The 27931-nt window shown below is 35.4% G+C and overlaps 1 protein-coding gene across 2 annotated transcripts in view; it reads left to right on the forward strand.

Annotated features, from left to right (window-relative positions):
* LOC127412197 (actin-binding LIM protein 1-like) overlaps positions 1–27931 on the forward strand; it is a 232954-nt gene that overhangs the window by 8952 nt on the left and 196071 nt on the right. For both annotated transcript variants that reach the window (XM_051648379.1, XM_051648378.1), the window contains exons 3-14: positions 12397–12580; positions 12702–12814; positions 13289–13415; positions 13858–13951; positions 15440–15527; positions 16695–16753; positions 18998–19075; positions 19717–19872; positions 21170–21214; positions 21648–21674; positions 24671–24800; positions 25968–26015. In XM_051648379.1, coding sequence (XP_051504339.1) covers positions 12397–12580; positions 12702–12814; positions 13289–13415; positions 13858–13951; positions 15440–15527; positions 16695–16753; positions 18998–19075; positions 19717–19872; positions 21170–21214; positions 21648–21674; positions 24671–24800; positions 25968–26015 — 1149 coding nt within the window. The remainder of the gene's footprint in view (positions 1–12396; positions 12581–12701; positions 12815–13288; positions 13416–13857; positions 13952–15439; positions 15528–16694; positions 16754–18997; positions 19076–19716; positions 19873–21169; positions 21215–21647; positions 21675–24670; positions 24801–25967; positions 26016–27931) is intronic.

Genomic DNA, 27931 nt, shown 5'->3' on the forward strand with positions numbered 1-27931 from the left:
TGTAACCACTGGAGGGTCAACTTGGCCTTGTGCTTAGGGTCATTGTCGTGCTGGAAATCCAAGCACATCCCATGCACAGCTTTCGTGCAGAAGAATGTAAATTGTCTGCCAGTATTTTCTGATAACATGCTGCATTCATCTTGCCATCAATTTTCACAAGATTCCCCGTGCCTTTAGAGCTCACACACCCCCAAAACATCAGTGAGCCACCACCATGCTTCACAGTGGGAATGGGATTCTTTTCACTATAGGTCTTGTTGACCCCTCTCCAAACATAGCGCTTATGGCTGTGACCATAAAGCTCTATTTTGGTCTCGTCACTCCAAATTACAGTGTGCAGAAGCTGTGAGGTGTGTCAAGGTGTCTTTTGACAGTTCTTTTCGGCTCCCCATGGCTCAGTATCTAGCCTGCTCAGTGCATCCATGTGAGAGCTAACAAACTCATTGACTATTTATACACAGACACTAATTGCAATTTTAAAAGCCACAGGTGTGGGAAATTAACCTTTAATTGCCATATAAACCTGTGTGTGTCACCTTGTGTGTCTGTAACAAGGCCAAACATTCAAGGGTATATAAACTTTTGATCAGGGCCATTTGGGTGATTTCTGTTATTATTATGATTTAAAAAGGAGCCAAACATCTATGTGATAATAAATGGCTTCATATGATCACTATCCTTAAATAAAAGAGGTTGCCTATTAAAGCCTGTAGACTGATTTTCACGGTATTTTTCGGGTCGCTTTTGCCGGGAAAATCCAAAGGATGTGATGTTTATGCGTGCTCCCGAAAGCCTTGCCTCAGTGCTTCTCTTTCGCTATTCAACAGCGACAACAGTCTGCAACACTAGGTAATGTTACCTTAGGCTACGTCTACATTAATCCAGATACATTTGAAAACGGCGTTTTCGTTTCAAAACGCTCTCCATCCACACTAGCATTTTCAAGCGTTTTCCAAAAGTTGCTCATCCACACTGAAACGTCTGAAAATGCTTACGTCCCTGTACTGCGCATGAGTAAATCGTAAGATGCTTCGACATGCGTCATTTCTGTCAGACGTTTATTTACTTTCCGCCTCTTTGAAACGTCGCGGCAATGTACGGTCTGAAACGCAACTGTCTTTGCGTTCTGCCGCTGAACAACAACTGCAGAGAACTGGAGAGTAGCCAAAACAACTGTGATACAACATCGTCCACCATCTTGTTTTGGACTGAATGGTTCATATGACTAAAAATGCGCCATCGTTTTCGAAAGCATCCGTTTTCACAGTCCACACTACAATGCGAAAACGGCGTTTTCAAATTTATCCACTTTGGAGTGCGTTTTCAAAAAGCTCCGTATTCGCGGACAAAAATGCCATCTCAGTGTGGACGGAAGGCCAAAACGGAGAGAAAAAGATGCATTTTCAAACGAAAACGTATTAGTGTGGACAAGGCCTTAGAGGTGGAATCCAGGAAACGTCCAGCTCCCAGCACAACACTGACTCCTACACAAACTCTGAGTAAGCCAAAAAAAAAAAAAAATTGTATCTATTGAATCCCATCTGGCTAAGCTGAAATGTGATCGTGGTCGAACGAAAACTAGATTGAACATCGGCAGGGCATTTGATTCATGAAGGGATCTTCGTTCGGTTTTGGGGATCAAAACCGACCCTGAATTGACGTTCTTCTAATTGGACAGGTAAGCTTACATAACTGCAAAGCATGTGAAATATAGTGCCATAAGGACTGATCTGTGTAATTTTAGCTAACTTGATCTTGCCTGCACAGTCATAATCAAGGTTAATCTGTAATTATTCAGCGAGGTAAACTACAATAACACATGAAATTAATGCTTGACAATGTTCAAGATAATGCAAAAAGACCCATTCATTAGTGTAACATAACTTTTCAGAATTGTGTCAACATATTTATAATGTACAGTCTATTTTATAAACAGCTACTGTCATCATCCACCAAATTTAGCTAACAACTACTGATAAAGCTGGCTAGCTAGCTAATGCCGACATATAAATGCAGTCAATGTATCATGCAAAGAAAAGTGATTACTTCAAACTACAGTCTCGCATTGCCAGGCCTATATCCACACTTTGTTTTTTATAGTCAAATATAATATACAGTCTCAAAGTTTGTAGTAAAACAATCATAACTGTGTAATTTTAATTATGCTACCTCATCTGTCAGCATGATGTCGGTGAATCACCTTCAGTCTCTTTGTACGTTAGGTCATTGTTTTGGATGCTCGCTCGCGTCCCTTTGGAGTGTGTGCGCGAGCACGAGCAACAATTAGCTGGCTGCAGTTCACTTAACATCCACAGGTGTCATTAATAACAAGGGTTTCTGAATCTTACATACTGCAACTTTAAATATTGAGTGTACATTTATAACATTATACTTTGTGTTATATTACCCTGGAATTAGTTTAAAAAAACAAATTACCACAGCTGCGAGGGGGTTTCTATTACAGCTGCTGAGAGAGTGACAGTAAATTTGGCATCTTATCCCATTTTACTATCTTAATCCACCTTTCTCTATTTTTTTACTCTTCTGGAAAGTCATTCAAACGTAATAGAGGATTTTTTCTTTTGGAGCAAATGGGTAAATGAAAGTAATTTTTGCTGTGATCTCCCATTCACTGCTGTCAAATTTTACCCTGCAAACATTTACTTCTGCGTTCCAAAACCCATAGTGTGATATAGGTCTATTGTCATTAACCTGCTTATTTCAGTGAAGTGTGTCTCTCTTTGCTAATTTTCACGTAAGCTTCTTTAGCATGTAGCACATCTTTTACAGCTAAGTTTAGCAAGCCATGAAAGTGCACCTTTTTTAATGCCTGGCTCAGCGTGGCCAGGTATGAAAAATGGCTGGCAAAGGATCGGGATCCTACACGGTCAGCATGCATATTATGTTGTAAGTCTTTTGATCTTTCTAATATGGTGGAGGCGTCTTTGAGCAGCCACATGAGGAGCAAAAAACACCAACGTGCAGGAACTGCTCAAGCTACCGTATCTTCAATTAATGATTATTTTAGCACGGGTGGTACAGAGAAAACATCAACTGCAGAAAAAGTCTCTAACTCTGCAGTAAAGACACAAAAGCCTATTTCAAATATAATTCTGAAAAATTATGTGCTCACTACCGAAGTACTTTGGGCACTAAAATTTGCGATTATGCAATTTTGGTGCCATTTTCAGAATGAAAGGCTGAATGTTTGGGCATGGAAATTAGCTTTCAAGTCATGGAAAATTCATAGAAAAGTCATGGAAATTAATTGGTTGAAAAGAGTGGGAACCCTGTGAATTGTCATGAAAATAATGCGAAAGTGCAAACAACTCATAAGGGTAAAACATGTGTGAAATATGACCCGGCATGTTCTTTACACTGTTAAAACTGAAAATTTGTTTCCATAAATAAATATTTCTGCCTCATCTGATGCTTAAAAATGACTTTTGTTGGTATATCCAAATGTAGTCAGATTAATTCAGTCTCACTAAATATTATTTTTGACTTTTTTTAGTTAACTGACAAAACAGTGAAAACCACAGGAGATTCACCCTGCTGGTTTTCTGGTTGCATACTAACAGTAAACTCCTCTGTGTCTGTGGCGCTGCAGTTCTGGATCGATGTTTCTGAAGCCATGTCTAAAAGCTCTTCCCTGAGTCTCTCATGACTCATCTCTCCCACCAGAAGTCAGGCTGACCGTGTAATTGTTAAAGATAACTTCCAGCTTGACTTATTTAGCTGTGTTTCTCAGAATCTTCATTTACAACAAGTCTTTAGAATAAATCCCACCCACATGTGTTTTTTGCCTATATATGTCACAGTTGTGTTGTGGAGATGAAGGACCCAAATGCAGAGATGGAACTAAAATTAGCTTTATTTAACAAAAAGGCAAAAACACAAACAAAAACTCACAATGGAGAAAAAACAAAACAAAACTAGTATCTAACTAGTACTGTGAAACCGACTGAGGCCTATCAAAGCCTTACTAACTGAATACAGAGAAACAGACCAACCAAAGAGGTAAATAACGAGGGGCAGGTGGCGTCGGTCTGCTGATAAGCTGAGCAATCAGCATTCCCTTGGAAATGCCAATCACCCACCGATGACACCTGAAACACATGAGGGAAAACACCGGCACACACAGACATGGCACAAACAGACGTGACGCACAGAAAGACGGAAGAGGACACAGTCATTGCCAGACTGTGAAAATATAGCATTAACTCTGTAGGGACAGATTCGGTCACTTACAGTGGGTCACCATTTAAATGACCACTGGTTAGGAGACTGGATATTGACATGCTGTGTGTTTTTATATGGTAAAGATGTTTTGGAGAACAAGAATGAGTTTCGATACTTCCTTTTTGGTACCTACCTATACAATACCTGTTTTTTTGGGGGGTTTTTTATATTATTTTTTTTATTTCTGAATCAAATGAAAATAGAACATTTAAATTTCAACATAATATTGCATTATTTTTATCAAACTAAGTGCTTTTTTTTACAGAACGTCACAGCACAATCCAAAACACAACTGTGGGGTTATTTTTGTCAAATAAAGTGCTGCACAACAGAATATCACAGTTGGTAGATACTGCTGAAATATAACAATGATTATTAATTAATTTATTATTATTAGTAGTAGTAGTAGTAGTAGTAGTAGTAGTAGTATTACAGTGAATATTACAAAACTATTTCTCGCATACTTTCTTCCATTTAAATTTAGCTTTTATTTTGGTGGAAACTTTTATTTTGTAGTGAAGCCCTTTCCGTTTCTATGTGTTATAGAAGGTAACTTCTCACCTCCAGAGCAGGTCGCTACGTGATCCAATGTGATTATTAAACCGAAAAAGGCTGCTATTTCATTAAATAAATACAGGTGCATCTCAATAAATTAGAATGTCGTGGAAAAGTTCATTTATTTCAGTAATTCAACTCAAATTGTGAAACTCGTGTATTAAATAAATTCAATGCACACAGACTGAAGTAGTTTAAGTCTTTGGTTCTTTTAATTGTGATGATTTTGGCTCACATTTAACAAAAACCCACAAATTCACTATCTCAAAAAATTAGAATACATCATAAGACCAATAAAAAAAACATTTTTAGTGAATTGTTGGCCTTCTGGAAAGTATGTTCATTTACTGTATATGTACTCAATACTTGGTAGGGGCTCCTTTTGCTTTAATTACTGCCTCAATTCGGCGTGGCATGGAGGTGATCAGTTTGTGGCACTGCTGAGGTGGTATGGAAGCCCAGGTTTCTTTGACAGTGGCCTTCAGATCATCTGCATTTTTTGGTCTCTTGTTTCTCATTTTCCTCTTGACAATACCCCATAGATTCTCTATGGGGTTCAGGTCTGGTGAGTTTGCTGGCCAGTCAAGCACACCAACACCATGGTCATTTAACCAACTTTTGGTGCTTTTGGCAGTGTGGGCAGGTGCCAAATCCTGCTGGAAAATGAAATCAGCATCTTTAAAAAGCTGGTCAGCAGAAGGAAGCATGAAGTGCTCCAAGATTTCTTGGTAAATGGGTGCAGTGACTTTGGTTTTCAAAAAACACAATGGACCAACACCAGCAGATGACATTGCACCCCAAATCATCACAGACTGTGGAAACTTAACACTGGACTTCAAGCAACTTGGGCTATGAGCTTCTCCACCCTTCCTCCAGACTCTAGGACCTTGGTTTCCAAATGAAATACGAAAAACTTGCTCTCATCTGAAAAGAGGACTTTGGAACACTGGGCAACAGTCCAGTTCTTCTTCTCCTTAGCCCAGGTAAGACGCCTCTGACGTTGTCTGTGGTTCAGGAGTGGCTTAACAACAGGAATACGACAACTGTAGCCAAATTCCTTGACATGTCTGTGTGTGGTGGCTCTTGATGCCTTGACCCCAGCCTCAGTCCATTCCTTGTGAAGTTCACCCAAATTCTTGAATCAATTTTGCTTGACAATCATAAGGTTGCGGTTCTCTCGGTTGGTTGTGCATCTTTTTCTTCCACGCTTTTTCCTTCCACTCAACAGTTGATTAGCTGATTGACATGTCACCATATTCTAATTTTTTGAGATAGTGAATTGGTGGGTTTTTGTTAAATGTGAGCCAAAATCATCACAATTAAAAGAACCAAAGACTTAAACTACTTCAGTCTGTGTGCACTGAATTTATTTAATACACAAGTTTCACAATTTGAGTTGAATTACTGAAATAAATGAACTTTTCCACGACATTCTAATTTATTGAGATGCACCTGTATGTATTCTGTATGTCCTGCGCACTACATAGTGAATTAACGCTCTGCTCGCTGTCATCTCCTACAAACAGAGCGCGCAATGCTCATGATTGTGTTTTAGAACTCCTTGGTATGAGCAGCCAGCTTCACATTTACATTCAAACATTCTTAAAACAAGATATATTTACTTTGAAGCATGCAGCACATGCAAACTATATATTTATCTCATATAATAATAATCACATTATTATTATAATTTTTAATAATCACACTTATAATCAATAATCACACTAGGACATAACGTGATTTGAATTTGTGCGCTGAATGTTTATGCAGTGGCATTTGTACTAGAGGTAGACCCATATATCGTTTTACCGATTAATCGGTGCTGATAGTTGCTTTTTAGAACTATCAGTTATCTGTAAAAGTCTGTCAATAGTTACAGATAGTTTTTCATCAAGTCCCCGGTGTGTTTCGTGCTTGTTTATACTTAAAAGTCCCGTGTAATGAACCCAAACTTCATTTTTCTGGTTATTATTGGGATTTTGGTCAAACAAAAAACTGCTTCTGGGAATTTTGTCATTTTGGACTCTTTACCCACCATAGTAAAGAAAGAATAATTTTTTAAAATAATTTTATAAATCGATTTTACAAACTATGGCCCGATTTATTCGTTTTTGGCCTTTCCCACCACACTAGTTATCGGTATCGGCAAAATCCACTATCGGTTGACCTCTAATTCTTATGTCAGATGGTATCGCTTTTTGGTATCTGAACATTTTTACGAGCACCAGTACAAGTAATTAAGCGCAGTATCGGACACAATTCCGATACCGGTATCGGGACATCTTTGTTCAAAAGGTAATAAATGCTCCTGAAAATCAGTTCCAGGGAGCAAATATTGTCCATAAAAGTAATAGTTCACTCAAAAATGACAATTTTGTCATAATTTACTCATAGTTATGTTGTTACAGAGCCATAAAACTTTCTTTATTCCATGGAACACAAAGAGATGTTAGAATGACAGCCTCAGTCACTATTCACTTTTGCAGTGAAAGTGAATTTTGACTAAGTCTAACATACTGCTTACCATCTTCTTTTGTGTCACAGATGAAAAAAATAAAAATCATACAGTTGTGGAACAACATCAGGGTACATGATGGCAGAATTTTCATTTTTGGGTGAATAAAAATACAAATAAAATAATAATAATAATTTGTGACACTGTGACATAGTGACCTGATGTAGTCATGGTGAATGTTTGGTAAGTCCACCAAATCCATCTGCTGTTAAGAAAACACTTAAGATTACACAGGCTATTTTGTAGATAATACTTGGCTCATGTGATGAAGACCTGCATATAACAGAATCCTTCAGTACGTTAAGAAGTAAATCCTGACATGCCTGAGCTGCGATCCAATTAACCCAGAGTCAGAGGCAGCAGCATAATGATGTAAGATCTGCTCAGTGATTAGACTGCCAATCTAAGTGGCACACAGAAATTTTATGTGTGGCTAATGATGGCAATATTAGGTGTATTCATGTGTATCTGAGATGAATTAGTTGAAGGAGCTTCGTCCTTATATAGTGGCCAGACATTTAGAGCTTTTTGGACAATCACAGGCCTAAAAAAACCCAGCATGTTTTAAGCAATGAAATGCAAAACAAACAGCAGCTTAGCAGCGAGAATTGAGATTGATGAAGTTCTCTGATTATATTAAAGGAATGACTATTTGCTCTAGGTGTAAATAACACCTGCCACACAGCAGGGCTATTTGCACTCCAGTAGTCTGGTGGAAACACAGAAATTTACGTCAAACTGCACCACCAAGTGTTGCTGCAATGCCGTTGTAACGTTGGGTGTCTGGAGTGGAAGAGAGGAGACGCAGGAGTAAATACTTCAAATTCTTTAATAGCAATCGTTGGAGTGGAACAAACAACAGGCTCAACAATAGTAATCACTGGAGTGGAACAAATACTAACTCTTTACATCAAAACCGAAGCACAATATAACACTTCACAATGTAGCACTTCAAGGACTGACAAAGACTTAACAAAACTAGAGGGTATTTATACACTGAGAAACAAAGGATGGAGTAGAAGGCAGGTGCAGATGATGATGAACTGATAGGAGTGATTAGGGCAGTGAATCCTGGGAAATGGAGTCCGGGGGAAAACTTCAAAATAAGAGTCCTTAGGAGACAGACTGTGACAGCCGTAGTGTGTAAAGACAGTGTGGGTGAGTTTTTATCAAGCGGACATCCTGGGTTCGATTCCCACTTTTTCCCATCACGCTTCTTGTCTCTACACTACACTCTACAAACAGTTACTTCCTTCTATTATATAATCGCAGCAGGAAAACTGCAAGTGCGCAATAAAGTTTGCCGCATATGTGTATTAAATAGAAGGATAAAGACAGCTGCAAGCACTATGTTAAATGAATATTCTTGGTTCAATACAAGGTAAGCTCAATCGACAGAATTTGAGGCATAATATTTATTACCAAAAACATTAATTTAGACTTCCAGTGAGGCACTTACAATGGAAGTGAATTGGGCCAATCCATAAACATTAAAATACTCACTGTTTCAAAAGTATAGCCACAAAACTTAAACAAAACGTGTTAACATGATTTTAGTGTGATAGTATCATTTACTAAACTTTTCTAGGTAAAGTTATAGCCAATTTTACAACTTAATTGTCAGGACGATGTAATGTCAACAAACCCTAAAACCCTAAAAACGACTTTAGAGCTCAAATAATACACAAGTTTTAACAGAAGTAATAATGTAAGTGCTTTTATAGAATTATAAGCTTCACATTTCTGCCTTTAAACCATCCAAAAACTGGCCCCATTCTCTTCCATTGTAAGTACCTCACAGTGACCTCGATTTTTGCTTTTTTTTTTTTTTTTTTAATAAATTTTGTGTTGTTTCTCAGCAAATCGTTTGTTGCATTATCACGTTATTCCTACAAAAAAATTGCATTACATTGTTAGTTTTTGGTAAGTAACATGTTACTTACTTTTGTGTTACTTTTGCATTACCTTCACACAAGGCAAGCATTTTATCAGTTAATTCACAATATTCTGTATACAACCATCAGTTAAAAGCAAAACTTTGGCATGCCATGTCACCGTGTCCGACCAGAAAAAAATCACATGCAGTATGTAATTCACATACCTTGTTATGGGGAAGGGAAGGGTTTTCAGCTGTACTTGTCAGTAAATAAATACAAACAAAAATAATGTGCATTACTTAAGTAACTATACTCATTATGCTTTCAAAAATTAATATTTTATGTAATGCCTGTTATATGTAAAATGTACCATGCCAACAGTCCCTTATTCCTCAGACAAGGCTGAGCTAATACCATTCTCTTTGACCTTACTGGCCCTTTAACACATCAGACAGAGACTCAAACATAATCTTAGGGAGAGAGACAGAAAGAGCGGAACTTGGCAATGTTAGGTTAGGGATTTAGCTGAAAAAAAAGTCTCACCAGTATTTATAAACAGGTTATAAACAGTTAATGGCTCTGTTCCAAAATGAAGTGATCAGCCTTGCTGTCTACTGCCTACATAGGCAGGTGCCTTTTAAGGCAGTATCCTAACCTCAGTAATTCTGGAACCTCATAAGTATGAGAATTTGAATTTGACCAAAACAAGGTATCTTAATAGACAGCAAATGGTTGCTGCCTAGCTTTTGGAGCATCTGCCACGTTTGGAGTGCCTATGATGCCGTAACATGCTGTCTAGGTTATGAATTCCAGATACACAAGCTAACAATGAATGTTTTTTGCAAACATGCTCCACATGGCCTGTAGTGCTCTAAGCAGTTAATCGGAGTGTGTGAGGAACATTACTGTAAGAGCATTGAGAATAATCCACTTTGTTTTGGACACCCTCAAGGATTATTTAATTCTTACTGTAAGTCTGTGTAATAATAATCACCTTAGTCATTCCAGAGAGATACACCGCCAAATAGATTATTATGTTACGCCATTTACAGTCAACATTCAGTGCTCAATCAACATTCAGTCTATAATTGGCTTACATATGGTTGTCTCTGTATGTAAGCCTATGTAGCTGGGATAGAAGAAAATATTTTAACAGAAGAAGAAGAAAATCCTTAATTCTCAGTAAATGCATTCTTATTGAGAGATCAGATTTATATATATATATATATATATATATATATATATATATATATATATATATATATATATATATATAGTCTCACCAGTATTATATATATATATTATATATATTATATATATATATATATGTATTATATATATATATTATATATATAATATATATTATATATATAATATATATATATACTATACAGTATATATATATATTAGTTAATTCTGACGATTTTAAAACTGCTTAAATGCATGAACTGAAAGCATTAAAACAAAACCTTAACTAAAACTAATAAAAGTTTAATAGCTAAATCACAGAGATAATTAAATCTTTTGTGTCTGGCTCATTCAGAGATCAAAGTCAGTTTGTAAGGAAAGTTTCAAAGGATGTTATCAAGTCGATTAATTATTCATTTATGCATCAGATTAAATGATTCGGTGCTAATTTCCACATTTATTCAAAAGAGAAACTGTCATGTCCATGCCATGATGGCCATCAAGGAATTGTTGTGTTCTCTTTCGCAGTTACTCTAATTAACCTGTTATTCCTTTGAGATTAATGTGTTTTTTTACAGCTGCATATATGAACTTCATGACATTGGGTTACATATTTTGGTAACACTTTAAATAAAGGCTCTATTTGTTAAGCAAAGGATAATGCACAGTTAGCCGGTTGAAGAGTGAAGATTGTGGAAAAGATTGAGTGAAAAATTGTTGGTTTAACTTAAGTCAATTGTGGACATTGGTTCCACACACACACGCACACACACAAACACACACACACACACACACACACACACACACACACACACACACACACACACACTTCCTTCAATAAGAAATTAAATTGTAGGCTCTACTTAAATACTTTGTGTAGCAAAAACCTAAAGGAATTGAGTTAACCTAATTTAAATGTGATCTGTCCAAATAACTATTGAACCTTGCATATTGTTGCGACAAAAACTTGTTTCTTATTGAAATTTAAAATGTAAAATTGTGTGTGTGTGTGTGTGTGTGTGTATATATATATATATATATATATATATATATGTGTGTGTGTGTGTGTGTGTATATATATATATATATATATATATATGTGTGTGTGTGTGTGTGTGTGTGTGTATGTATATATATATATATATATATATATATATATATATATATATATATATTATTATTTTGCTCTGTATAACAAGTATGATGCTGCAATACATTGATAGCACATATTTTATTCACAATTGGATTAATTGAACATAATGATTGTACACAATGAAATTAATATGAGACCAAATGCTAGATGATTGTGTTGCATTAGCTCCTTTTAAATAAGTTAATTGAGCAAGCAATTAAAATCACGTTGAGTGAACACTATCCGTTAGAAGTCTGAATCCATTTGAACATTTATAGCAATGTGATCATATCACTTTTTGATGACTATTGAATATCACTTGGACTTTACACAATACAATTATGTTCTCATCTCAAACATAAATGTATTACGTTGATTTCAATTGTACTGGTTTAATATTTTCAATAGAGCTGCTTTCCCTTTTTTCAGTGTATAAACCATTTTTTATTGAATTTTCAACAAACATACCTATATCGTGATGTATACTGTACCACAGACACGTGCCGTGGGCTTTGAATCCGGGCAAGCATCAAACATTTTTAATATTATAAACATTATTAAACGCTGTGCCCAAAACACATTATACAGGTGGGTGTAATGATGCAGAAATGTTATAGATGTAAATTGTTGCCTTAGAACCCACCAGTCAATGGGAACAATTATGTCACAGTGGTGAACATCATGACCAAATCTGTTTTAAATTCAGGACAGTAATATTGCTCATATCACACAAATTAAAGATTGTCATATATTGAGCATGTACCATTACCTTGACATAAAATACTCATACTGTGATATAAGATTATGGTCATACTACCCACTCCAATATCAGTCGTATTAATGCACTACCTTAGAGAACCAGTATTGATTTGTGTGCTTTGCTGCAGTATGTGGCTGCGATCTGGCACAGGGTGGATTCTTCATGAAAAATGGAGAATACCTGTGCACTCTGGACTACCAGCGTATCCATGGCACCCGTTGTAACATCTGTGGAGAGTTTGTGGAGGGAGAGGTGGTGAACGCACTCGGAAAGACCTACCATCCAGCGTGCTTTGTGTGCACAGTCTGCAAGTAAGAGAAACTCTCAGACACACACAGACTGGCCATTGCACAGTAATTGACACTGTGGTTTATGGTGAGTCTAAGGAGGATTTTAAAGGGGCTTGTTTTTGTTTTTTTGTATGACCTACAGGAGGCCGTTTCCTGCAGGAGACAGAGTGACGTTCAATGGTAAAGACTGTCTGTGTCAATACTGTGCAGAGCCAATGTCTCCTGGACCCACCAAAGATGTCACAGGACCCAGCAGTGAGTGCAAAACACTTATTATACTACAGCAACATACATCTAAACTACTGTGTGGTTGAATCTTATGAAACCTGTCAAGAACATGTCAGAGTAATATTTCACCCCAAAATAATAATACAGAAGGATTAAGAAGTCATTTTGCTTTTTGAAGGATATTATAGGACATTTTTTGTTGTTGCTGTTGTTGCTTTTTTGTATTGACCTTATTCAGAGAAACATATTTAGGTTTTGTTTGCTGTGAGGGATAGACTTGGCATGCTCTGTATTTAAAGCCATATAAAGGTCCTAGATTTAGTTTTCTGTCTACTGAAAATTTTAGTGTGTGATGTTAAACTTACATTTATATGTTTTGTGCTGCATGTGAAGATGTTTTTTAATGAAGGCATCAAGGGAGTATTTCAGAATGACAAATCTGTTTTACTTGTATTTTCTCTTTTGTGTGTGTGTGTGTGTGTGTGCGTGTGTGTTTGTCAGGTTGTGCGGGCTGTGGCAGAGATATTAAGAATGGTCAGGCTCTTTTGGCTCTAGAGAGTCAGTGGCATTTGGGCTGTTTTAAATGTAAATCCTGTGCCAAAGTTCTGACTGGAGAATACATCAGCAAGTAAGACATACACACATATACACATTCATAATTTTGATGCTTATTGGTATTCAGTTGTTAGCTTAGATACATGCTATTGCCACACTACTGAAATCGACTTAGTCAAGTCTACTATGGAATTTGCATTCCAAACCAGTTACTTAATAGGTTCCTTGACAGTTAAGGTGCTTTCTTAGAAAACAGCTGCCTATGTAGGCAGAGCCATGTACCACCATGTACATGTGCTTTTTGACTTTTCTACATTGTACATAAGTTACACTGACTTGAACTTTGCTATTATGCCATCACAATCAATTAGATATTTGGTTAATGTCAAATTGGTAGAATTTTGGCAAGACAAATCACTGAAGAATTTAAATTTAATACATTGTTCAGTACTATCCAGTATCCAGTTCTTTCTCTGCAGCACTGATTTAGTTACTTGTTATGTGTATGTGCACAGAGACGGCACCCCCTACTGTGAGAAAGATTATCAGGTCCTGTTTGGTGTGCAGTGTGAGGCGTGTCAGCAATTCATCACTGGGAAAGTACTGGAGGTATAGAAACAAACACAGAGACACACTGCTGTAACAGATGCCCAGTTGTAAGGTTCTGGGCTGGTGACACAAATCAGAAAAATGTTTTGCTTGTTTTTTTGTGATGTAAACTAAAGGCTATTTGCTATTTAAAAAAAGAAAAGAAAATATAAGCCCTTCGATATGTCTAACTTCCTGTTTTAATAGGAAATTTGTCAACACAGGAAAGAAAATTGTGAATTTCATCAAGTGGTGGCCAATCACAGGACCAAAACTGCTTATATTGTACAAAAGTTCAAATTCAATTGTTTATCCTAGTTGCAAGTTAACCTGTATGTAATGTAGTCTGGGTCATATTTCGTCATTTTGTTCATGGTTTTTGAGGATGAGTGCATGTCATACAACCTGTCCATGTTGGCCTCTGCCTAATTTGGCTATAGCTTCTAACAGATAACAGAGGAATTTGGGCCAAAATAATGTAACATTTGATTGGACGCACAGCCTATGAAGCATTTTCTCCTTATATAAACCCTAAAATTTTGCGATCCTAACTATGCACAATTATGTTATTGTTTTGCCTGCTGACCCACCAATTGAGAACCCCTGTTATAGATATTATTTACTTGTCCAGCATACCTAACCCTAACCCTACATTATTATCATGCTATGTCCCAAAACCAAACGTATACATGTTACAAAAATCTGATCGCTTAACAAGAGTTTCGCAACAGACTCTGCAGTATTGCAACAGGACGCAGTACAGAAAGTTTAATCCAGCTAATTGAACCTGATTGGCTGTACGAGAGAGAGAGTTGCCACTTTAAGCCTTTCCTGTTTGTTATGATAGGATGTATTTGTGTATAGCTGCTCTGAAGTACAATGGACTCCAAGAACTTTGTGTAGATTAAGGTCACAGGATACTACACAAGGCCTGATGTGCAGTAAGACTGAACATTTGTATATGCAGAGTGAGTACAGTGCGTGTGTATGTGAGAGAGCGTATCTGAGTGTGTGCTGGGTTCCTTTTTTAATTATAAAATGTCTATACATTTCCAAAGGGTGGAAGTGAAGGGTCACGTTTGTTCATTTAAGTTTTTAATGTAATATATGATACTCTGATACATGATACTCTGGTATGCTCATTCAGTCTAGTTAGTTAGAGCCTTTGGAGTGAGGAAGTGACATCATTTAGACTTTTCTGCTTGCGGACAAGAGAATGTTGTGGGACTGATGTAATTGCAGAATAGCTCTCTGGAGTTGTCCGATGATTTTTTCTCTCTGAAGAGACTGTGAACACAGAACATTTCTGTATTATATTTGATAAGCTCAGTCGTTGTGGTCATTTGAATAAAATATTTGTCGTCATACATGATATAACTTTGAACCAACAGTTTTTAAATGAACCTATTAAGTAGTTGTGGTGTACAAATGTTTATCTGATCAGCTGACTTTCTGTGTGTGTGTGTGTGTGTGTGTGTGTGTGTGTGTGTGTGTGTGTTCGTTCTACAGGCAGGAGACAAGCACTACCACCCCAGCTGTGCTCGTTGTAGCAGATGTAATCAGATGTTTACTGAAGGAGAGGAGATGTTCCTGCAAGGTGAGTCTGAGACTTTAACTGACAGCAACATACACATTGCAGTAAACAGAAAATGTATACTTATTTTCCAGGAGGGTGCTTAGAACGTGTGTAATTTTACTAACGTTATATGTTCAGACAATTTTAACCCAACTTTTTTTTTATTTATTTTTTTTTATAAAGAAATGTTTAACAGACCTGGTCTAAGTAGCATGATCTGTTTTAAATAGTTGGAGAAATTCAGTAAAATGGGCCAGATAATTTAGCAGTGTAATTTTTAACTTTTTTGAAATGTTAAATAATTTTAGACTTTTGCAACAACAGTACTTGAAATGTAGTACCGAAAAGTTTGCTGCGAGATAAAAGTCTGTCCAGCAGTTTTAGAGTTTATATTAAAAACTGATTTTAAACATTTTATATAGGCTTTTAGTTGTTTTACCTATTATTATATTTTAAACTGGATTTTGCCCAGAAAATAGCCATAGAAGCTGGCATGGCATTAAAAACAAACAAACAAATAATGCATAGATACATTTCTTCTACATAGGCTAAAGGGGAGAAATACATGTGTATGAACCATTAAAAGTAACATATCATGAATTCTATCTTGATGGGCTCTTTAAAAAAAACAATATTTGCAAAATAATCTAATAATTTAATTTTTGGAAAAAGGCTTTGGACTTGCTGGCCTACTTCGAACAAAAATATTTTCTTGTTGTACAGTATTGTTCCAAATGTTTGATATTCCAACTAATGTAATGTGAGATAAATTAAAAGAGCAGATGTTCCTTTGTTTAAAATAACAAAAAGTTTTTGCTGTCCAGTTTCACTTGCTCATTGTAGCAGAACACATTTTGGCACGGAGGGGGACCAGTGACATTTAAATGCCTCTTGGGACTTGAAAGCAATTTTTTTTGTTGTTGTTACATATTGTCAACATAGAATGATTGAAGAGACCTGACTTAATAATATATATATATATATATATATATATATATATATATATATTTTGTGTGTGTGTGTGTGTGTGTGTGTGTGTGTGCATTGACATTTTTATTCTGTTGTTTGCGATTTGTCAAAAAGTGTCCCAATTTCCTAACTTCACCCCAAAAGTGCATTTTACCTTGGCTTGAATTAGCTTATTTATTAATTTATTTATTTTACCATCTGTTTCATTTGCTTATACAGGATCAACTGTTTGGCATCCAAGCTGTAAACATTCACCTAAAGGCGAAGAGAGACAGAGGGTAAGATCTTCTTATCCAACTCATTACATGTCCAGTGTTTTAATGTTTGTCCTGTGTTGTTGCTGTCACTATGTTTGTCTGTGCTGGATTCTGACTCTTTCGTGAAAGTAAACCGATATTATCTCTTTGTGAACAATGCAGCCCTTCACACTGGTTTTTAGTAGACCTGTCACTCAAAGAAAGTTGTAAATTGTCCGGGAACACCTGCTATAGAATAGGTGATTCCGAATCTTGCTTGATGTCCAACCAAACCCCTGTGTCTTCCTCCACAGCTATTGCCTGCATCTCTAGCACTCCTCAGCAAATCAGAAAGGCAGGTACTGTACTCGCTGTTAGCTGCACCATGGCATCACATGACCATGTGCTGCCCCCTGAAGGTGGCAGGCTGCAGCACTCCCTCACTGACCGGATACTGCAGTGCTCAGACCCCGTTTTAGCCATAAACATCAACATCTGGTTTATTTCATCTCATAGAAAGTGGTGCTACAGATAGCAGTGTAATCATAGATTGAGTCATTGAGGTCAATTGTGTACTGTCACTCAAAGTGTTTGGGAAAGTTACTTTGAAACTTAGCTTGACAAAGTAACACGTTACCGAGAATTAGTTAAACTATAGTCAGCTACTCTTTTGAAAAATTAGTTAGCTACAGTACAGTACAAGCTACTAAGTTATTACACTGAAGCTACTTAAAGGAATAGTTCACTCAGAAATAAATATTCTCTTATCATTTACTCACCCTCATGCCATCCCAGATGTGTATGACTTTCTTTCTTCTGCAGAACACAAATGAAGATTTTTGGAAGAATATCTCAGCTCTGTAGGTCCATACAATGCAAGTGAATGGTGACCAAAATTTTGAAACTCCAAAAAGCACTTAAAAACAGCATAAAAGTAATCCATATGACTCCAGTGTTTTAATCAATGCCTTCGGTTTTGGTTGAGAATAGACCAAAATATAAGTCCTTTTTTACTATAAATCATGACATCTGCAGTCTCCTTGGTGATCATGATTTCAAGCTTGATTACACTTCCTAGTGCCATATAGCGCTGTGTGCATGCGTCAAAAAGTCCTAAGATGGTGCACAGGTTCTAGTGAATTTATTATAATAATTTTTTTTAAGAAATTAATTACTCTTTCCAACAAATGAGACAAAAAGGTTGCTTTCTGAATGAATAGCTAGACTTTTAAGAAAACACTAGACTATTATTAAGTAGCATTGCAATTTGAAGTTACTCCCCAACACTGGTCACCTGTCCATTTTTGCGATTGTCAGTGGACATTTACAGTACGACTTATTATTGTTATCATTTCTGTTAGTGACGCAGTTCGTTAGTTGATTTGTAAGTTAATTAGTTAGTTTTCAGTGTAATTAAAGGAAACCCTGACTGGCATGTCATTCCGGCTACGCTTTGTATTATGATTGTGCTTTTACCACATAGGCCTCAAATCAAGCCTTGTGTGCTATGTAATTTCAGACACATGTACATTTCAATCCTCAAGCATGTCCAGTTGTTTGAAACATGAAATCCTCATTGATGAGCGTCATTCATTTTGTAAGAGGCAAATGAATGATTCCATAAGTAAACATTTGTTTTTAGGTTTGGTTCAAGGATTCTGTCATCAGTCTTGTGTCCCCTTCATAATATATGTCATGGTTCACAGCTCAAAGTTATGTTTTTGTTTTAGAACATTGGTAGATTCAGGTGCAAATGGGATTTATATTTATGTGTTTATTATGTATTAACATTGCATTGATTTCAGATTTGTTGTGGATTCCTTGCACTTAAACTTTTATGATGTCACTCAATTGCTAAGTCACAGAATTGATCAGCTAACTTACCCAATTTCTGGGCCATGATTGGCTAACCTCTGTGCTAGTACACCATGAGTATCTTCATATAACGTAATGTATCTCATTTGAGATTCTTCAAGAGATTGAGCAAGCAGTCAAAAGATGTATCAATGTATTTTACTTAATATTCAAATTCAGAAAACAACTATATTAGACTCCAATGACATGCAATGAAGCAAAAATTAAGTAATACAGCTAAAAAAAAATCTTTTTGCAAAGGTAAACCAAACAATAATCACTCTTACTGAATAGTCACAACAATGTAGTGTCCATCCGACTGTTGCAAATGAATGGTATTTGTTTTATATGTTCCTGTAGTGTCATTTCGTTTCATGCTTGGAGTTGAATATACTGTATTATGTTGGTTCTAAACCTCTGCTTTTTCCACAGCCGACACGCTCATCGTCCGAGAGTATATGTTCCAGACCTGGTTCAAGCATACCTAGCTCACCGGGTCACACCATATATGTAAGTGCACCACCGTGTGAATACATGTCCACACATATACAGATGTATAAACTTTAATTTCCAAAGCCACCTAAACATATATGTGCTATTAAATCCGATTAATCTACAAATCCAGAGAATGATGGAAAATGAGGGAAACCTAATTGAAAACAGTCAAAATTTTTTATAATTCCATTTGATAACACTAGCGGTGCAGAAATTACACACTTGACACACGGTAGACCAGTAGTTGTTTTAAGAATGTTGTATGAATGATAGATGTCCTGATAGATAGTTCTGATACATAGATTTCCTGTCCGCCTATGTGAATTCTGACAGCAGTGTTGTAATATACTGTAAGTAACATTTGTCATATTTTCTGTTTTAAACCTCTACATGCTCTGTAAACTATCCACAGCTGTGTTTTGAGAGATTATAAATGGTCTCATGTTATAAAACATACCTAGAATACTATGTGTGTTACATTCCATCAAAAAATATTTTTCAATTTCCATCAAATCTGAAAATTATTAGTTTACTCATTTTTAAATGCTCTTTGGCCTGGAAGAATGCATTTGGAGAATTTTAGATTTGCACTGCTGTCATGTAGATAGCTATGTAACTCCTTGTCTGTGTTTGTGTGTATATTTGTTTTTCACTAGGCAAAAGTAGACAATGAAATCCTTGATTACAGGGATTTAGCAGCCATTCCCAAGGTCAAAGCCATTTATGACATTGAGCGTCCAGATTTAATCAACTACGAGCCACTTTACACCACCTCACTGGATGAGGCAGATGAAAGAGAGAATGTGGGAGAGGTAACAATGAGTCAAATATAAGCTCTGTTCCAAAACCCAAGTACGTTGTCTACTTAGAGTAGCAGTTTGTGGAATCAAAGGCCAAATCCTAACCACCATGGAACCTTAAAAGTGACTAATTTGGAAAGCAGAATATCATGGGTGTGTCATACAAAATGTGTTCCTCACATGAAGTGCACAGGAGCCTCGACTCACAATCGATTTCAATAGAGTCTGCCGTTAGCATGTTGCTAAGCTAAGCAATGTGCTACTCTAATAAACATGAAGCACATAGCACATAAAGCACATAGGTGAAAAATCTCTAGAAGTGAAGGGATCGCACTCTTGGTTATTAGCGCATTAATGAAGGGCGTTTTGTAGTTGTCTGATAATGTGTGTTATTGTGTGTCATAGCCATTACTGTCAAGCTCTAATATGACATTAATGAAGCATAAAGGCACCATTAAAGTAGTTAATATGACTCGTGCATTATATTCAAAGTATCTTTAAGCCATGCAATAGTTTTGTGAATTGCAAAGGATGCGTTTAATAAGTTAATATATCATCTGCATGTGCAAAGCACTTCAGTGAATGAGCGCTGCTCTGTTGATGACACACTCGTAGCGAGCATGCACGGCTTAAGCGCTACTGTTTTTAGCGCAGCTCAAAGTTCTTCCTGGAATGTTTAAAAGTTTAAAAGTTGAGAAATTATGAATCAAATTGTATTATTGCATAATGTAACTTTATTATCATTATTATTATTAAATTACAATTATATTTAAAAAGAGTAATGTGATATCCTATCACAACTAGAATTTGTTCAATTATTCTAAATTCAAATAATAATGTTTGGATTTCGGTTTCGGACAAGAATTTTAATTTCAGTGCTTCAGTATATCTGCCATCTGCCATCTTGAATGGATTTTTTTGCCCACTTGTCACAGTGCATTATAGGAGTGTCTTCTCCACAAAGGATGAATGTGATGCTTCCCTTGAATTTGGTATACAGAAGGTATCTTAGAAAGCAGCAGAATTACGCTGCCTACCTTTGGAACAGCCTCTGTGTTGAAAGTGTGCCTAAGTAGGCAGCTCACTAAGTTTTGAAACAGAGCCATTGAATGCACTGTGGTTCTGGACACAGACTACCTCTGGCACTTCTTCTGTTAGATGAATATGTTGACTAATATTCTGCATTTTTCTGCTTATACAAAAGTGGTATTTATTTACTGAAATTAGTCCAAACCAGTAATTTCCCCTCACATTTTGTGGACACAGAACTGGACTTTATTAACACAATATAATGCCGTTGTGTTGACAGCTGCAGAGCTCCAGGAGAGACTGTTCCCCCATGCCAGATGACAGAGTAAGTTAGTCACATGACCTTTCACCTGTGCATTGATAGGCTGTACATTCTTATATCATTGGCAGTATGCATTAATAGTTTATTCTATTACTGTAAAAGATTACTGCAATACATTAATGTTTTTATTTAAATTGGCATAAGGAGGCAGTAGAACAAATCATGATACAGGCCTATTACTTAGCAATTTAAATTATATATATATATATATATATATATATATATATATATATATATATATATATCTTTTCTGCTCAATTTTTTCAAGCAAAACATAATTTAATAATTTTTTCTTTTTCTTTTGGGTTGAAATATGACTTTGTTCTTGACAGATTTCATAAGATTCACCCCCATAGTTAGTTTTGTGTATCAAAAATATCCTTTCAGTAGTGTCCCAGTGTCAATGTGAATTCAACATTTTTTCCTGTTGTTTCAGACCAGATCACCCACACAGACTGCTGAGGTAAGTCAGATTTAGAGTAAGGATGTGCACGGTATCTGTTTGTAGGCTAATATTTGGATTACCATGAGAGGTTTTCATCAGGACTCGGGAGTTAAGAACATTTATTGTAATGGGTATACGTCAAAGACTACTCAGAAAGCAGGGAATAAAGTGCATTGTGAACTATGAGCCTAAATAGCACAATACATAAATCTTCAAATGATAAAATCACTCACATTTAAAGTTAAACAAAAATAATCAAACTGTTACTGCCTGAAACACAGTATTCTTACCCAACAGAAAATAGGTAATTTAAGTGCCAAATCTGGTAGGTGCTCTACCTGGGCAGGTTCACATTTTCGTGAGACGGCAAATGCTAGTATCGTTATGTGCATAGAGTGACACTGCTGCGGTTTATTAGCCTCTTTGGGAAGCTTTGATTTTAAAATGGTTTAGCATTTAAATTGTGGAATTATTGTCTGCACACCAGAAAAAAAATAAAAAATAAAAAATAAAAACATTGGCTTACCATTTATCAAGCACAACAACTTTGCCAGGTGAAAAACAATCTGGAATTATGTGTAACAGTGTAAAAGTTACATGAAGTCCTCTTTGCAACCTGAACTTTTTCAGAACATCTTTGTGACACCTGCACCAAAAAAGCTAGACACAGTGGAACAAACGAAACAGAATGCAGGTGTCTCAATATGCGTTTATAATTTATTTATTTATATATGTATCTAAAACAATGTTGCAATCCTGCGTGAGATGCTGAATTTTTTTTTTTTGTGAAATTCAGTGCAACGGTCAAAGAAAACATCCAGCACGTTTACAGAGAAAAACGATTGATAAACAGTGCAGACATGGACAAAAACACATGTGAACAGCCCCTAACTCCCCTATACTTGAAAAACTGACCCAAACCCTGCCTGTAACCCGACAGGTTTGTCGGGTACCATCAGGCTTGGGTCGAGTTGAAGAGCTTGCACGTGTTGAATCTCCGGATATTGATTTTGGTATTCGAATACAGGCATGTTGAACAGTTAAACGAATATCGATTATCTGTGCACATCCCTAATTTAGAGTAAAAAACAAAAATGTCTTCCACAATATTATTGACTTTGTGAAAAGCATTTATAGTTGTTAAAAATGTATTACTGTTTAAAGGTGAACTCTGTAACATTGTGCTGAAACCAAGAGGCATAGATGCAGCATCACACAAAAATAAAAGTTCTCAGTTATTAATGCCATCGTAAAAATGTGCTATTCGCAGTCCGCCATGATTAATGTATTCCACTAGTGAAAGTGTACACTTTTAAAGAAATGTAAGAAAACGTACTTTTATTCAAGTTTTCTTAATTTAATTTAGTTAAAGTTTACTAAGTTCAATTTGATGGAATTTTGTAATGAAATTGAAATGTGTAAATCTTAAATATAAGCTAAAATATATTTTGGAGTGGAAGTTTAGCAGTTATCAAAAAAATGACTGAATGCACTATTACAACAATTACAGTTACAATTTTAATAGTTGGTAATCAGAATACAGTTACATTCAAAAAGTATTTTAATCACTGAATTTATTGCTTTGCATTTTATTGTCATTTGTTTCATTTAATATATAGTCTATTCAGTTGGAGAACATTTATCCATATAAATTATGCAATATAAGAGCGTTTGAACAGCGGTGAAACACTTTCTTATGATACGTTACATTCATACAAGCAGATATAGTCTGCTTTCACATGCCTCATTGAAGAACTTTACAGAGAAACTACAGCATGTTTCTACAGCTTAAAAGGAAAGAGTAAGGAACGCATTGACAGATGAAACATGAATCCAATAAAAATATGAATATTACGACATATGGCTTATAAAGTTTTTTTAATGTGATTTGAGTATTTTTACAAGAATAAAGGATGTTTATATGAGAAATGCTAACCAGTGTAGCCTTTAGCATCATATAGAAAGCTACAAATATATATGTTCTGCCTCATTCTATGAATATAATCCACAAACAATCAGACAAAGATGTGGGGGGGTTGAAGTTTGGAGCAGCAGAAATAATTAACCTTGTGTAAATTGTCATATTGACATTTAGCTTTATGCTAAGCTAAAATGCTATTACCAGCCCATACATGCACAAGTTACTACTGTATAGCCGCAATTCTATATATATATACATTAAGAAGATGTAACGAGGCAGGCGAGAGATGAGGATCTAAGTGCAGCTTTAGTAAACAAAGTAATTCAGAATATAAAGAAAACAAAACACAGGGAACCAGACACAGAACATGACAAAACATGTGAAGACTGACAAACTAACCAGGGGAAACAAGGAACACCTGGGGAAACAATCAGGGAGAACCAATCATGAAATAAAACTACAAAGGATTACAAAACTAACACAGGAAACAGGAACGGGGAACTAAACAAGAATTTCAACATAAAAGTCTAGACAAAAACAGGGAAATACATGACAGAAGTTTCATGTTTTATATTAGGGAAAAGATGTACTGCAAAAATCTTATTCTTAATGAATTTTTTTTTGTAATGTTTTCCTGTAAAAATATCTAAAACTCCTTAAAACAAGATACATTAACTTGAGAAGCAACACAGCATCAGGTATTTCGGCTTTTTTACTTCAGAGAGCATATTTTTAATATAAGTGTATTTAGTCTTACTACAGGCAGATTTTTTTTTCTCTTGTTTATTGTCAAATCTGCCAGTGCTGATGAAATAATCCATAGTATTTAGTTTAAGTTACTGACCTTGAGTCATCTAACTCAATACATTAAAAAAACCTACATTTTACAGCAATTCTGCACTCTGTAGTTAAATACACTGTAAAAGTAACCCTCCCGACCCTGCGAGTAGCATAGTTAGTATTGCAAGTGGAGAATATTTATTCATGATATTTTCAAATATCAGAGATAACTTGACATGTAACAATTCAATGTAAGGTGATATTGCATGGTACCATTTTTTTGTAACACCAGATGTTTCCTGTGTTTCTTCAGGGCTATTATGACATGAGGGAACGAATCCTCCAGAGGTCTACGAGTCAAGGGTCCATTGTCTCACCCATTTACAGCCGCCAAAATTACACACCCACCCTTTCACGCTCGCCTCAGCACTTCCACAGACCTGGTGAGCTATTCTCACAGTCAAATCAAATCTAAAGTTTGATACAGGCCATCAGTCTGTGTATTTAAAAGGCTGAAATTAATATTTAATTATATAATATAAATCTGTCTTTTTCTCTCATACATAGATTACAGTTTTGCTGATCTGACACCACGCTTCTCCCCCAGTGTCCAAATCATGTCTTAAATCTTCCCTAAAGCATTTTAACTGTGGCTTGAGGGATATATCGAATAATTAGTATTTATTCAAGATTATTTTGCTGCCGATATAAAATTAAATAACATAGTGAATACGTTTCCTTAAATCTGTTTCATAACACCACAATGCCTCCTTGTCTTGTTAAACTTCAGTTGCAATCAGTTGACACTGTTCATTTCAATGAATCGATTCCAAATTCTGATTCAACTATTCATTTGCGTCATCACTCAGAAATGTTTTTATGTTGGCTACTAAAATGTTTAGTAAAAAAAAAAAAAAAAAAAAATATATATATATATATATATATATATATATATATATATATATATATATATATATTAATTAATAAAATTCTATTACTCTTTATTACTATGCATATATGTTGGTGCCTTTAAATGAAAATGATTGTGTTGATTTAAAGGAAAACTTGCCATAATTATTTTAAACTTGATTTTTTATTATATTTTACGTACATTATATATATATATATATATATATATATATATATATATATATATATATATATATATATATATATATATATATAAACATTTTAAATATACTGTTTAAATGTCAAAAAGTCTCACTGATTGAAAAATCACACCCTTTTAAGCAGTTTCAGATCAATAACAGGATAATAAATATATCAAAAAACAGTCTTACAATACAAAGCTATTTCTATGTCTGCTTGTCTTTTCTCTTCGTCTCTCTGCCCTGAAATATTGTAGTATATTGTAGTCATCATAAAGCACCTAGCAACCACCCAGAATGGCTTAACATCCATATGGCCTGCGAAAACACCCAGAAAACTTTAGAAACCACATACAGTAGCAACACACTGGCAACCACATTTTATATGTGTTTTTAATTGTGTTTCTCTGTTTATGGGTTAAATATTAAAAAATCTGTATTTTAAAATGAAGGACCTTCTCTCTCAGTGCAACTTCAAATCTGTATTTTCTTTTCTTTTAGATCAAGGGCTGAACATCTACAGAAAACCACCGATCTACAAACAGCATGGTACAGTCATTCAGAATCCTTCAAGTCAACGCATTAATTTTTACATTAAAGATTTTAAAGTAGATTTTGACACATGCCTGTTGATTGTTATTATGTTCTAAATGGTTGCATTGTGAAGATTGTATTTGCTTGAGTCCTTAAATGCTTGCCAATATTTTCTAAAAAGCATACAGTTTTTGTAATCGAATTTTAAAATGACCCTGCAAATATTGTTTTATCATTGCAAACATTAAACCACTTGTGTCTAGAACTAGCTGTTCTGTTCAGTGTTGTACGTCAATATTCAGCATATGCATGATATTTACAATGACATAAAGAATGCACAAGCAACATTTAACAAAAATGGAAGAATTTTTTATTTTTTTATTAAAGAATGCAAATGCTGCATGTTCTTTTTAATGTGGCCTGTGAAGATAAAGGCTGGCTCACAACAGCAGGGCATTTCTATTCTTAAAGGTGAATTGTGTATTTTTTTTTTCCGAAGTTTGAATACTCCTCTCTCAGCCTAATATGCAGAGTCAACTACAAATAAGACATTTTAGGTTGATTCTCAAAAAGCATAAACACTGACTCTGTGGTGCTATCAAAGCATTACTCTGTTTGAGCATGCCGACCAGCCCGAGATAGGCAACATTTTGCAATTCCTTTTGGTGAACATGAATATGAGTGGCACAGAAATTACACACTTCACCTTTAAACTGTTGTTATTGTATGACAAATAAGAGACAAAAATAGGTATATCTTAACAATGGTAAACTGGTCAACAGTGTTATTTTGACATGAAATTTTAAATGAAGAATTTTGAATTTTACCCCATGACTATTTATGTTTGTATGTCATTTAGCCATAATTATATGTTTTTGTTTGTTTGTTTTTATATGGAAAATGTGAGTCCATCCACCTCATTAATATCTGCTTGTGTGCCATTTAACACCACCTCAATGTAAACATGTAAGTACCGTTTGAAGTCTTCTCAACTGAGCTCATTACACTATAGACATTTATCAACCAATCAAACATCATTAAATCGTCTATATTTACCTAATGAGCTTTTATCCATAGTTCTCAATAATATAAAATATTCAAGTTTGCAGATTTGCACAGTTTCTGCTATACTTAGAATTACTTTTACTTAATTATGTTATATTAAAAAAAAAAAATTATAAATAAAGATTACATTGAAACTTGTTGATTTAGTGTTATATAAATGATTCCCTAGTACTGTTCCACAAGCACTCACAAACTTTAAGTATTATGTCCCATCATATAATTATGCACATTTAAAGGGGCCAAATCATACATTTATTATTTAATCTTTCCCTAAAGTCCACTTAGAATATTAGCAAAGTTTTTTGCACTAAAAACCAGTCGTAATTGAGTTTTACATGACATTTCCCACCCTCTCTCTGACCCTTTGAACTAAACAAGCTGTTTTTTTTTTTGTCTCTGTGCCTTTTAGACTTCTGTAAAAGCCCCCTTTTTTATTTGTGTGATGAGATACAGCACTGCTGCATTTGTTAGCAAGCTCATTTTTGTATTCATCTGTCTAACACCAGAAAGTAAGGCACAAGCTGTATTTTTTAGCTTAGTTTCAATAAATGGTCTTCCTCATGATATGACCCCTTTAAAGTCATTATAGCCATTTGTAGGTAGATTCAGATCTCACTGCCTGAATGTTAACAATCTCAATCAAACAACCAATAGTCTCTACTTAGCAGAAAAAAATTTCAATAGATATTGAATTTCAAATTTTTAGTAGTGAAGGTGAACGTGGATCACGAGAGGCCTTAAACTCATGACCATTTGCCACAAATAGGGATGGGAATCGTAGGAAAGTTAACTATTCTGGTTCTAGTTATACTCTGCTTTTTCTTTACTATTCCATTATGAATCTTAGTACTTTTGAGAAAGCCCCA

This window comes from Myxocyprinus asiaticus, chromosome 21 (genome assembly GCF_019703515.2).
Source record: "Myxocyprinus asiaticus isolate MX2 ecotype Aquarium Trade chromosome 21, UBuf_Myxa_2, whole genome shotgun sequence".
Classification (NCBI taxonomy): Eukaryota; Metazoa; Chordata; class Actinopteri; order Cypriniformes; family Catostomidae; genus Myxocyprinus; species Myxocyprinus asiaticus.